Source organism: Eulemur rufifrons, chromosome 29, assembly GCF_041146395.1.
Source record: "Eulemur rufifrons isolate Redbay chromosome 29, OSU_ERuf_1, whole genome shotgun sequence".
NCBI lineage: Eukaryota > Metazoa > Chordata > Mammalia > Primates > Lemuridae > Eulemur > Eulemur rufifrons.
Genome location: NC_091011.1, coordinates 71,356,874 through 71,370,655, shown reverse-complemented (window position 1 = coordinate 71,370,655; position 13,782 = coordinate 71,356,874). Strand labels below are relative to the sequence as shown.

Below are 13,782 nucleotides of genomic sequence, written 5' to 3'. Positions count from 1 at the left end.
AGACATTATGCTACGTGAAATAAGCCAATTACAAAAAGACAAAATCTGTATGATTTCACTGCTATGAGGAACTTGGAGTAGTCAAAATCATAGAGACAGAAAGCTGAACGGTGGCCGCTGAGGGTCGGGGCGGGGCGGGGGACGTGGGCAGTTACCATCTACTGCGTAAAGAGTTTTCGTTTTGCAAGATGAAAATGTTCAGTTGGTGGATGGTGATGATGGTTGCACAACATCAATGTACGTAATACCACTGAACTGTACTTAAAATAGCCAATTTTATGTTCTCTATATTTTACCACAGTTTAAAAAGATAACTTTAAAACTTGTCTCCTAATTCAAGTGGGATTCTCCAAGAGGTGATATCTAAAAGAAAGACTCGTGTTTTGTGTTCCACGAAGCTGAAGAGATGGAAGAGACATGACTAATTAACACATCTGAAACAGATGTTTCAAACAAATATACAGGTTTTATTGACACGTGATATTTTCTTGCAGTAATAAATATAATGCAATCTTTTTAAGGGTTAGTTTGGAGTTGGGAGGCAGTGTGGCCTTGAGGGGAGCCGCCGGGCTTGTGGTACCATCTTCCTAAGAACGCATCTAAGAGGGAACGTGTGTGTTGGTCGAGAATCATACAGGTGTGTGCAACATCTGCATCAGCCCCAATGCTTCTCTCCACGGCATAAAGGTGATTCATGGCCCCTCGTCAATATCACCCTAACTTTGTCCCCCCAGTTTTAACATAACATATCATAAAAATAGCTAGTACCATAAAAAGTCAACATTTCAAATATAAAAATTCTTTTATACAAATATAATTCATAATATAATCATCCTTAAAATACAGAATTTTTATATATGAGTTTGAAACATTATTAAAATAAATATTTCCTAGAGAAAATTTTTTTGCATCACAAAATTATAAAACAGGAGCATATAAAACTAATTCATGATTGACTCTTTCTCGGGGTGTCTCCCATTCTCTCCTCACTCAGTGTAGACAGTATGAAGCACTTATAGCTAGCCTGAAATCATACGACCATAATCCTATGCTAGATGCTTGGATTTCACGTGCATCTACTCACAGCACCCAGGGCCTATCTACCTACACACCCTCTACCTGGAGTTTCTGTGGCAAGAAGGATTTTCCTGCGCCAGTTTGCACTAACACACTTTTCCAGCCATCCTGCAATCAGGGGTCTTACAAGCTCGTTACTTTCTGGAGGCTGGGGAAAAGCATGTCACCTTCCACAGCAAGGAAGCTATCCTGTCCTCTACATGAGACTGTAACAGCCTTTTCCCAGGTAAGGGGTGTATTCTGATTATCTGAATTATTCAGATTTTTGGTAGAGTTGGATGGTACTAACTCTGATTTCTAGCATCTGGAACTTCTCTTTCCTCACTGATCACTAGATGTTGAATGGAGTATATTTTGATGGCTGTCTTGTGATTCCTGAAGTATTCTAATACTTGCTTGGAAGTGAGACAGTGAGAATGCTTAGCAGACAATATAGTTGCATTTCTAAATATCTTGGGGAGAGGAGAGAAAAAGGGATATAAATTTATATAAATTTTACACTAAAGTGCCCAGTTATCATTATTTAATCATAACTATAAGTGTATGATTTCAGTTCTTCTCCAATACTACAAACTAACAAGTTTCACTAAACAATAAACTGTACTAAGCTGATTGACATTTATAGCTGCCTTTCCAACTACTACCAAAGGGCAAAGGTTTTTAGGAAAATCTGATTTGTAAAACAGAGTGGTAAATCTTCAAGGACTTGAAGTACCTTTCACATTAATTCAGCCATTGCCAACGAAGCCCTTTATCCAGACCCATAAGAACGTCTTCAATGTCCTCAATTCTTCTTACCAAAATGTTTCCTTTTTTTTTTTTTATAAACATTATTCATCCTTGTTTTCTGAGGCAGAGGCAACTGTTTCTTTCTCTGACTCCATGAGCGCATGTCCCACGCAAACACGTGCACTGCTCTCTAAAGCCTGGTTTCCTGCACCTCTTCTTCTGTCTCCTCTTTCAGAGCAGTGATGGGGGGCCGAGACTTCTGCTTGCTTGAGTTCCGGCGGGGGAAGAGCTTCATCCTGTCCGAGGGGCTGATGGCCTGCCGGAAGAGGCTCTTCTCACTCAGCAGTTTCTGGATGGAATCATACTGCCGCACTTTGTTCTCCTCTATGACCTAGGGAAGAGGCTGTTAGTGAGATCTGGAACAGAAGGCAGGTCACACCAGAGCAGGGACAGAAACTGGCAGAGGCTCGAAGGAAAATACAAGCCAAAACAATGCACAGTGTCCAGAGCCTTGCATTTTGAACAATCTGGTCTACCCCATTTAACTGCTGTGTCCTCTTTCTTTAAGCAGGTTCTACCATCTGTGAAATTAGCAGTACTTTTCTACCTAGTGGCTGGAAGATTTTTTTTTTTTTTTTAATTAGTATAGTACTGGGCAACGTGCTTCTTTAGGGAACCTTAGAGGAACTGAGGGTACTCTGAAAACAAGAATAATTCATGTTAGACTCCTTATATATTACCTTAAAAATGAGTGTAAGTCCACAGCACTGTAAGAGTTGAACCTCTTCAACAGTGGATCTGAAGCTTAGTTAATTCCAAGCTGGTCAGGGTGTGCCTGAGTTTAATGTGGGTCTTGTACACGCTGAGGCTGCACAAACCCAGGGCCAGAGGACAGAGGGCTTTACCCAACCTCCTGAACTTACCCATGGCAGGGCAAGAGGTTGAGAGTCTGCCCCCTAATTTGTCACTTCAAGCTTAGTAATAATAATGGTAATTACAATCTTTCAGTAAGGAAAGCATTTACCTCCGGAAGGCTCAAAAGCCTTAACAGAAATGACGTAATACATCATCCTCAGAACTTCCTTGTGACTAAGCCAGAGGGAATTTGTAAACATTACTTGAAGGAATCTGTGACAGTTTTGAAATCCCAGTTAGAAGGTGGTTGAGAGAGGCATTAACCTGAGCTTCAAATAATGACCAGAAAAAAGGAACTTCTTAACTACCACATTAAAACCATAAGTCAGAGTATAAGACAACCTGGGCTGGCCTGGACCCCTTCCAAGGGAGATTAAGCTATTGAAAGAATCAGAAGGACTTTTTAAAAAATAGTATCTTTTATGACTTGGTCCCCAAATAAAGGGCTCAAAAAGTATAGATATCCTATTTGTTGATGAATCTTAGTGATATGCTACCATTTTAGATTTACTGAATTTTAACCTCACCTAGTAGCTCAGATAAAAATGAAAAACTTGTGCAGCTATTTTAAAGCTATAGTAAAGCTAGATGGCTGTATGACACATGCTTTAAGGAAGAACTTGTATACTGCTGCTATTTGAAGGAACTATCACATGTGAGACTGTTATCAAGAATTACAAGGGAAATGAGATCTTAGCAAATTTACAAAGACTCACCAAAAACCGCTGACACTCCAGCATTGCTTCTATCCTGTGTTCACAGAGGATCACTGTGCAATCAGCAAATGCTTGTTTTAGAGCTCTTCTAATTATTTGGTATGTTCTATAAAAGAAAGAAAAAAACACATATAACATCACAAAACATGAATAATCTGACTTTACCCTTGATAACATGCCTATTGTTCTATTAATTTAGTTCTTTAACATTACTTCATTCTTTAAATACTTTTAACATAATATTGATATATAGTTAGCCACAATCAACTTCCCAACCATGGAGTCAATTCTTTATAAATAAATAGGACAAATATTTTGAAGAAAACTTCACAAATAAGTATACTTTTCATTATGCAGAATCACCATCAGTTCTTTATTTTGTGCTATAAATATGTTTATGGTATAAATGGAATATAAAGAAACATCGTAAGAATCAGATTATGCCCATGTATCTAAATATTTTATCATGTGTTGGCATGGGGGAAGAATTTGTGTGAAATTCTAAACTATAAGAGAACACAAGGAAATTCAAGCAATTATTCAAGGAAATAATCATTTGGGCTTATGTCAAATAGTGACATTTCTACTGGGCAGTTATTTCCTATCAAGTCCCCCACCTGCAGACATGCCAGCCTAACAGGAATGTGTGTCATTATGAAGCAGGTCTCAATAATTCTGCTCCCACTATGCTATTAAGTGACAGGGTTTCTGAAACTCACATCGGATCCAAATGAGCACTGGGTTCATCAAGCAGCAAGATCTTTGCCTTACTGAGGACAGATCTGGCCAAGCACATCAACTGCTTGTGGCCATGGCTTAGGACATAGCCTCCATCCACAAGGACAAAATCAAGCTTCCCAGGAAACTGTTCTATCACAGATCTGAGTCCAACCTGCAGAAAAGAAAGAGGGAAAATACTGTGGTTAGAGAGAGTAGTTCAGATACCAGAGGGTTAAAAACACTCAAGAGGTTGGCATTCTAAAAATAAACAAAGGAGTTCTAAATTTTTCATACCACCCCTCCTCCAACTCCCACTATTTGAATTAGATTGAGCAAAAGTCTATTTATAATCTTGGCAGCTCTAAAGGATCTGTCTATGACTTGTTCCATCTCTGTACTTCATACATTCAGGAAATTTTCAATGAATGCCTGTTATGTACCAGGCATCCCAATAGGCATTCAGGAAATGATAAATGGCACAGGGCCCCTGCAAGGCTCAGGGTTTATAAAAATGTACATAAATAATTACAACACAATTGAATGCATGCTGGAAAAGACAGTATGTATAGATCCTATGTGGACAGTAGAAGACAGAATGCAGCACAGAGCATGGAGGTATGCAACATTCTTCACACTACCTCCTATCCTCTGCTGTGTCCTAACAGAGGATTAAAGAGAGCATAAAAGAATCAACTGGGGAAGCTTTTAATATTACCTATGGCAAATCACTACTCATCTCTGGAATTCATAAAAACTGACTGTAAACACTGATAAAAATTACAGTGACCCCAGTCCAGGTATCATCAACTCTTGGGCATTATCCTACCAATCTCAATTGGTCAAATTGTCAATCCACCCCCTAGGGATCTTCCTAAAATGCAGGTGTGACCATATCATTTCTCTGTTTTAAATCCTATGGTAGTTCTCCTCCTGACGGAGTAAAATCTAAGCTCTCTCACCTGGTATATAAGGCATCCAGAATGCAGCCCCCGCTACTCTTATTCCCAGCAGTACCAAATAGCTCGTAGTTCCCTAAGCACCTTGACGTTCTCAAGTTTGTGCCATTCATTGCTCAGCCTGGAGTATCCTTCTGACTATCCTTGATCACCCCTTAGGGCACCTAGTGATGGCAGTATTTGTGCAAGTTTCCCTGTTAAGCTTCTTGGGGGTAAAGGCATGCTCTTCAGCTCTGTATCCCCAGTACTAATGCTGTCAGCCTCAACACATTCATTCATGTTTTTCATCAAATCTGTACTGAGCTCCTAGAATGCTGGTGGCCAAACAAAGCAGAGTTTTGATGAATGATAAAGGAATTAAAACAAGGATGAATGAGTGCTGGTTTTAGCTCTGCCATTATAGAGTGTGATCTAAAACATACCACTTCATCTGTGCATCTTCAAGACTCTATAAAAATCCCCCCAAAAGCAAATTATAAAATTAGAAATTCTCCAACACTGATAGGGATGTCAGTACTTTACTGTTTATGAGCAGCACTGGAAGATTTTTTTTAAGCCAAATTAACCATCAAAAAAAGCACTGGCTAAGACTGGAGCCCTGAAGTCAAACAGAACTGGCTTTGAATCTGCACACTTCTGCTCCTTTGCTCATGATGTGTTATTTTATGTCTCATTTACCTCACATGTAAAATATGGAGACAACGATAGTATTGATCTCAAAAGGTTGTTAGGATTACTGAGATAATTCATAAAAAGAGGCTGCCACAGAGTATGGCACATGGTAAGCACCTAATACACGGTAACGATTAGTATTGTTGGAGCCTGGGAAACCCCAAGGACACAGGCTCAGTCACTGAAACGCTGTCGTAGTGTCACAATAAAGTTTGTAAGATTTTCCCTTCCCAAGTTGCTTGGGAAGTAAGTTAGTAGGGAGTTTAACTATGAAGTTAAATCATGCCCACAGTAACAGGATTGAGATTTTAGTAAGAATGCAATATTCTTCTTCCAGAACCAATCCAATCATACACTAATTTTTTAAGGCCATACTATGAAAGCTACTTTATTGTGTTATACTTTGCAATTTTCTGTGGTAAAGAACTGAGCAAAGTGTGTTTTTCCCCAGATGAAATGCTTTATTAGTGGTAAATAATTAAACACTGTCAATATTTAGAGAACAGAATTTCAAAAATGAATGACAGAGAGACGATCAGGTATTAGGAAGGTATTTTGCAACATTCCTATCTCCTTGTTTTATTCACTATGAAGCACAGTAAAAAATACCTTTTAGAATCATATTCACTAGAGAAAGTTCAATATAAGTTAATATAACTTTGAATTTTGAAGTCAGTGAACATTTAACAAAGTTATTAAGTACCTATCTTCTGCCAGACATTGTAATAGGCTTTGGAGAGACAAGGGGAAGCAAGATAGACTAGCAATTGTTTTGGATAAAGACAAAGGTATTGTTACCAACTGTATATGCTGATAAGAGTGGCTTAAATTTGTCTACTGATCATCTGAATATAAATGACTGCTTAGTCATATGTTCCTTCAATAGACCCTTAATGAGAGTTTATTAAATTCTAGGTATTATGAGAGACCCAGGGATTCCAAGATGAATGACACTAGGCTCTTCCTTGAAGGAAATTATAATCCAGATGAGAAAAATAATTAGTGAGAAGTTACTGTTCAAAGAGGTAAGCACTTTGGGAGGAAAAAAAGACTGAAATGGAAATTGTTATAGAGATCATCTATTTTAGTGATCATTAGCAGCTGAATCCTTTAAAAAAATATACACACACACATATATATTCCCAATATAATATCAATACTATCATCATAACTCATTTTGCAATAGATTAAAAATAAAAATGTATGGACACTAGCATTAAAAATAAAGAAAGAAACACATCAACAGTATGTGGATATAAAGAACTTTAAGACAAAAGAATTGCCAGCATCACATGTTGTTGAGCTAATAAATTGTAGGTACTTCCCAAATTGCTGTGAAGAAAGAATAAATTTTGTTTTGTAACATATCAAACTAAGAAAATATCTAAATATCTAAAATATTAGTCTGTAAAGGACCAGGCATTTTATTCAAAATGTTGACTTTTGCTATTGCTGTACTCTGGAATGTTATTATGGAGCAAGAGTTTGTTCTTGTGACAAGGAAACATGAAAAAAATCAGAAAAGTGAATAATGGTTTGCCTGAATAGTCTATTAGTGGCAGTTATAAAAATAGACGCTGTCAACTCCTTTTGATACTGGTTTTGCTACTCTGCAGGTTTTTCAGGGCAAATTTTAACTTAAAAGGCCACTATTTCTGCTATTTAGCTTGCTCTCTAAAATGACTTGCCTGACTATCAATGTGTACAGACAGAAACGATTCTGTAAATATTCTAAAAAGCAAACAATTACCAAAAAAGCCTTCATTCTAAAACCAACAGACGTGGTACTTAGATTACAGGCAATGCTCAGACAGCTCACTGGGCTGAAGTAGCCTGTGAACCAGAAGTCAGGGATGCAGCTCCGTTCCTGCATCTGCCCGTAATCCCAGCCAAGGCCCGTGGACTTCTCAAGGTTCAGGATCCTCATTACTAAAATGGGGATGGTGGTACCTGCTGTCTGTCAATCACAAGGCTGTTTTCATGATATATTACACAGCAAATGAAAGAATCCTTTATTCACTCAATCAACATTTATTGATATAGAACATCATCCACACGCCCAATATTGTTCTAGGCACTGGAAATCCTACAGTGAATAGGACATGATCCCTGATCTCAAGGAACTTCCAATCCAGTGAGGGGCATGGACAAGTTAAGAGGTAAACCTCTAGCCAGTGTGAGCAATGCTATGAAAGGAGTGGAGTTAAAGTCTACACCAAGTAAGGCTCCTCTCTTAACCCTGGAGTGTCAGGGCAGGTTTCTGAGAAGCAGCGATATGTAAGGAGAGGCAGGAATGAGGAGTAGGAGCAGGCAGTGAAGGGAGAGTCTGCCAGGTACAGAGAACAGCATGCCAAAAAGCCTCCGGACATCAGAGTGCTTTAGAGAAACCAAAGAAATTCAGTGTAGCTAAAGCACGGGCAGTGGGGGAGACAAGGAGTGAGTTTAGACAGGCAGACAAGGACCGAATCAGGAAGGATCCTGTAAGCCACCTTAAACCGTGTGGACTCTGTCAAGCAGGCAATAAGGAGCCACAGGAAGGGAAGAAACAAATGATCAGATGTGGGGTTTAGAAAGATCACCAGAGCTGCAAAGCACAGAATGAACTATAGGGAGCCAATGAGAGAAACCAGCCAGGAACCTATCTCAAAAAGTTGTGTAAGAGTTTACTAGTGGTGTCACGTGGGAATGAAGAAAAATGAATATATTCTAGACACTTGCAGGGGTTTGATATGTGGGGACTGGTGAAGGAAACTGAGGGTCAAGGATGAGTCTCAGGCCTTGGCTTTGGGAAACTGGAGGGTGGTGATGCCACTGGTGGGAATTAGGAACACAGGATAGGTGTGGGGGGGGGGCAGGTAAGAAACTCACTTATTGACATACGGTGCTTTTCATATGCTGAGAGATCAGGTAGAAAGCTCTGGGAATGGGCAGATAATTAAAGTCAAGAGGATATATTAAATTCCCCAGGAAGACTAAGTAAAGCGAGACAAGAATTAGGATTCATTCTGTCAAACAACATTTAAAAGTTGGCCAGGTGAAGACCAGACAGAAACATGATGATAAATAACTCTTACTTATTACCTATATTTGCCAGGCACTTGGCTGGGCCCATTTTACATACAAACCTACAAAGCTACAACAACCCTACCAATTTATTGGGCCATGATGCTAGGGGTCTATTTTTTTTTTCCTTGAAATGCAGTCTCTTTTGAGATTCTCTTTGGTCCACAGAGTTGGTAAAATCAGTCTGGCACTGGTCCCAGAGAGAAGCCACCTGGGCATGAGTTGCTTTGGGATGGGGAAATTAAACCATTTCAGTTCTAGGTCTTAGAAAGTCTCTTTCCTTCCCTTGGACTTGCTTTAAATTTGTCCATGGAATGATAAGGCACAGAGTGCCAAGACGAAGGTGTGGACCTAGGGTACAAAGGGAAAGGTGGCTGTTTGGGCCACCTTTGATTCTAAGCCTTCAAACTAGTAACTAAGCATGACTCTGCATGGTTTCGTAAAATGCAGTCCAGATCGGCAAGGATAGGTTTCCACGTTGGAGTTTGGCACCAAGTCCAAGCTATGAATAAAGCGTTTCTTGGCCTGGCTTTGTCATTGTGTATATTGCTGATTTCCATCTGGGAGAAGGGGGATTATGCAAGAGGTACCACTGGGATAAGACTCAGGTGTTTGGCTATCTGTCATTACTCAGTTCACTTCCCTCTAGACATACCAGTCACACCAAGGTCACAGAGAGGACTAAGTGAGATGACATACATCCTGGTTGGCCCTGAACAGTCCTGATTTATACCTTTTATCCTAGTGTCCTGTCCAGTTTAGAGTGTGACATACCTGAAAATGTCCTGTTTGGGTAAATTATGTGATCAACCATATAGTACTAAAGACTAGGCCTTGTAACTTTTAAACCCAAATGCCTTTTCTGCTTCTCTAGGGTGTTGCTTGCTTGTTTGCTTGTGTGCTATTTTCAGGCCTCTTCAACAAAAATTTAGCACTACTACTTAAAGAACTCATGACATTAAAGTTAGGAAAGCACCATCACCCTTTCTTGTGAACAGCAAATTATTAAAAAGAGGATCAGCAAAAAGATAACCCTAAATATGATCTGGACAAATAAAAATCTGAAAAATTTTTGTATTATATTGGTATTTAAAATCATAACCACATGTTCTAAAATTTTAGATTATTTTTATGATCCTGCTTTCCCATAACTTTTATTGTGACTTGGCAAGACTTGCAGATTTTATAAAGGCTAATGTCTTCCTCCCCAAGTTTATCTCCCATTGCATTGTGTTCCTATAGTTCATTCTCTGAAGTCACATCAAAGATCTTAAAATGTGTCACTTGCAATTTAGTTAATGTTTTCTTTAAAACCCCTGTGTTTGTTGGGTAATAAGGAAACTTTGATAATGAAAACGGTTAATCTAAGTACATTTTATTAGGGGCATGTTAAGGTTGAGCACTCAGCAGGTAAGTGTTTAACACTCACAGGCATTTCAAAGCTCCTGGCAAGGTCCAGTTTGGAGGGAAGCAGAGAGAGAATAACATTTGGGATAAACAGAAATTGCACTACAAGGACCAAAAGTGCAGGAAATAGTGGAATAAAAGGAATAAAGTTGTTCCCTAAGGAGACCTTTGAGTCTCAACATTTTTAGTTCCCATGATTCTATTCTGCCACCATCCAGAGCTTAGGACTTAAACCTCAAGTTTAACAACGTAGAACAATTTATGTTCCATTTTGCTTTCAAATAGTACCTCTATTTCAAAAATTTTAAGTTTACAGCAAGGATGTTCTGTTAAGAGGAGCAAGAATTTTACTCCATCTCTCCTCCAACCAAATTCCTCTGTATAATGCCTTTAATTATAATGAACTACCAGTTGGATAAACATAGAGTATTATTTAGGAATTTTGATTCCACTTTAATCCCTACATTTCCTATATGATGTCCTAATGTCTTCAAAGGATGGCGTCTGTCTCAGCTAGGTCATGTGGCATTTTGCCTGGCAGCACACCCAGCCAGATCCCCCACTGGCAGATGACTCCTGGTGACTTCCAAAGATGATTATAGTAATTTGTGTGTGCTCTAGAATGAGCATCATCCTTATGTACTAAACTTATGCTTCCCGGAGAAGTATATCATGCAAACCAAAGCTTCCACCTTGAGCTGGGAAAGCTTCAGAATCCAGGTAGGGAGTAGAGGAGAAGCTATGCAGAGGTGATTCCTTATATCAGGGACAACTCCCGTATACTTGAGTTGCTCGGGATTCTCCTAATTCATGTTTCATTGATGTAAATCGGTTAGGGATGGCCAAAGTAGTGCTATCTATGGAATCTGCTGTAGATTAAATACTTGTGTCCCCCCCCCACCCCCTAAATTCATATCTTGAAATCCTAACTGCTAAGGTGATGGTATTAGGAGGTGGGACCTTTGGGAGGTGAGTTAGGTCATGACGGCTCCATTCTAAACCCATGATTTGGATTAGTGTCCTTATAAAAGAGACTCTACAGAAATAACTTGCCCCTTATACCATGTAAGAACACAAGGAAAACACAAACAACTATGAGGAAGCAAGCCTTCACCAGACAAGAAATCTGCCAGCACCCTGATCTTGAACTTCCCAGCCTCCATAACTGTGAGAAATAAATTTCTGTTGTTTATAAGCCACCCAGACTATGGTATTTTGTTGTAGTAGCCTGAACAGACTAAAATAGAAAATTGGTACTGGGAGTTGGGTGCTGCTGTAACAATACCCCAAAATGTGGAAGCAGCTTTGGAACTGGGTAGAGACTGTAATAGTTTGGAGGTACATGCTAGAAAAAGCCTACATTGCCATGAATGGACTGTTAAAGGTTATTCTGGTGAGGGCTCAGGAGGAGAGGGGGAGAGTTGGAGAGAAAGCTACAATCTTCTCAGAGAATACCTAAGTGGTCCTGAGCAGAATATTGCTAGAAATATGGATGGTAAAAGCCATTCTGATGAGTTCCCAGATGGAAATGAGCAACATGTTATTGGACAATGAAGGAAAGGCCATCCTTATTATAAAGTGGCAAAGAACTTGGTTGAATTGTGTTCATGTCCTAGTGTTTTGTGGAAGGTAGAACTTGTGAGCAATGAAATTGGTATTTGTCTGAGGAAACATTTATGCAAAAATACTGAAGGAGCAACTTGGTTCCTTTTGACTGCTTATAGTAAAAGGTGAGATGAGAAATGACTTAAAGATGGAATTGTTGATCCAAAATAAAAGCAGAATTTAAAAATTTGAAAAATTCTCAGCCTCTCCATATTGTAAAAACTGAAAAGGCCTGATCAGGAGATAACACAAAGGGTGCGGCCAGATTTCATAAGGAGATTAGGTGGACAGCCATCTCAACAGAGGCTACAAGCTATTCATCAAGACAATGGGAAAATCAGCCAGCCATGTAAACAGAAGCCAGGACCTATAGTACAAAACAATAAAAGAATGACCCCAAAGCCATTTTGAAGATCTTCTGGGCTGCCTCTCTCATCACAGATCCAGAGTGCAAGGGGCTGGGGGACAGAAAGATTTCAAAGGAGAGGCGCAGACTTTGCTCTTCATACTCTATTGCCATGTATCTCTGCCACCCCAGGTGCAGCTCTGGTGGTCCCCAGTGTATGAGCACTACACCCAACAAAGCTGTGGAGGGAGAGCTGTCCCCACCTAAATTTCAAAGGATTCCCCACAGAGTCACAGGGCCCAGGCAGAGAACCACCATAGGGATGGGGCACCACAGAGAGCCCCCACTAGGGCGATGCCCAGTGGAGCCTTCGAGGTGGGGCTGCCCCTGTGATCCCAGACCAGTAGAATCACTAAACATGCAATTCTAGCGTGGGGGAGCCACATATGCAGGACTGGAGCACAGAGACACTGCAGGGGTAAGGTGTCCAAATCCATGGGGGGAAGGGCCTCCCTACCAGTTTGTCTGGAAGGTGGGACCCCCAACCCAGTGGGCATGGAGGGCAGAGCAAAGAAGATTATTCTCAAGCCTTAAGGTTTTGGACTTGCTAGGGACCTGTCACTCCATTCTTCTTTTCTATTTCTCTTCTGCAATGGGAATGTCTCTCCTGTGCCTATCTCACCATTTTAGTTTGGAAGCACACATGTCTGATTTCATGGGTTCACATCCAGAGAGCAATTTGCATAAAGATGAATCATATTTTAAGTCTCTGATTTAGAGACCCTATCAGACTTAGATATTTAGATGAGACTTGGGACTTTAGACTTTTAAGTTGATGCTGGAATAAGTTAAGAGTTTGGGGGCTATTGGGATAGAATATATGTATTTTGCATATAAAAAGGGCATGAATTTGGGGGGACAGGAGTGAAATGTTATGGTCTAAATGTTTGTGCCTCCTAAAATTTATATGTTGAAATCCTAACACCCAAAGTGACAGTATTAGGAGATGGGATCTTTGGGAGGTAATTAGGTTGTGAGTAAGAAGCCCTCACGAAATGGGATTAGTGCTATTATAAAAGAGATCCCAGGAAGGTCTTGCCCTTTACTATTTGAGGACACAGCAAGAAGGCGCCATCTATGAACCAAGACCAAATCTGCTGGCACCTTGATCTTGGACTTCCCAGCTTCCAGAATTGTAAGAAATAAATTACTGTTATTTATAAGCCACCCAATCTATATTTTGTCATAGCAGTATGAATGGACCAAGACAGAGCCTGATAGTAGAGCTTTACCACTGAGGAGACAGATAGGTCCAACTATAAGTGGTAGGTACTCCAGGTATATTAGGGTACTCCATTTTAATGTTGTGCACACACACATATATGCACAGACACAAAGTGTGTAAAATGATCTGTTATGACAATCATGTATGTATGAGCTACCTTTTTCAAAATTATTTCAGTTAGCATCCTTACCTCATCTGCAACTTTCCATATTTCTTGATCACTCCACTGTTCATAGGGATCCAAATTTTTTCTAAATGTTCCAGAAAAGATGAACACTTTCTGTAGCAATA

General features: G+C 39.8%; 1 protein-coding gene across 1 annotated transcript in view; it reads right to left on the bottom strand.

The window, feature by feature from the left end:
• Positions 1-446: 446 nt before the first annotated feature.
• Positions 447-13,782, bottom strand: part of CFTR (CF transmembrane conductance regulator) — a 164,442-nt gene continuing 151,106 nt past the window's right edge. Inside the window, exons 24-27 of the mRNA XM_069462057.1 lie at positions 13,682-13,771; positions 4,157-4,329; positions 3,438-3,543; positions 447-2,197 (exon numbers count right to left, since the gene is read on the bottom strand). Coding sequence (XP_069318158.1) covers positions 1,997-2,197; positions 3,438-3,543; positions 4,157-4,329; positions 13,682-13,771 — 570 coding nt within the window. The 3' untranslated portion in view covers positions 447-1,996. The remainder of the gene's footprint in view (positions 2,198-3,437; positions 3,544-4,156; positions 4,330-13,681; positions 13,772-13,782) is intronic.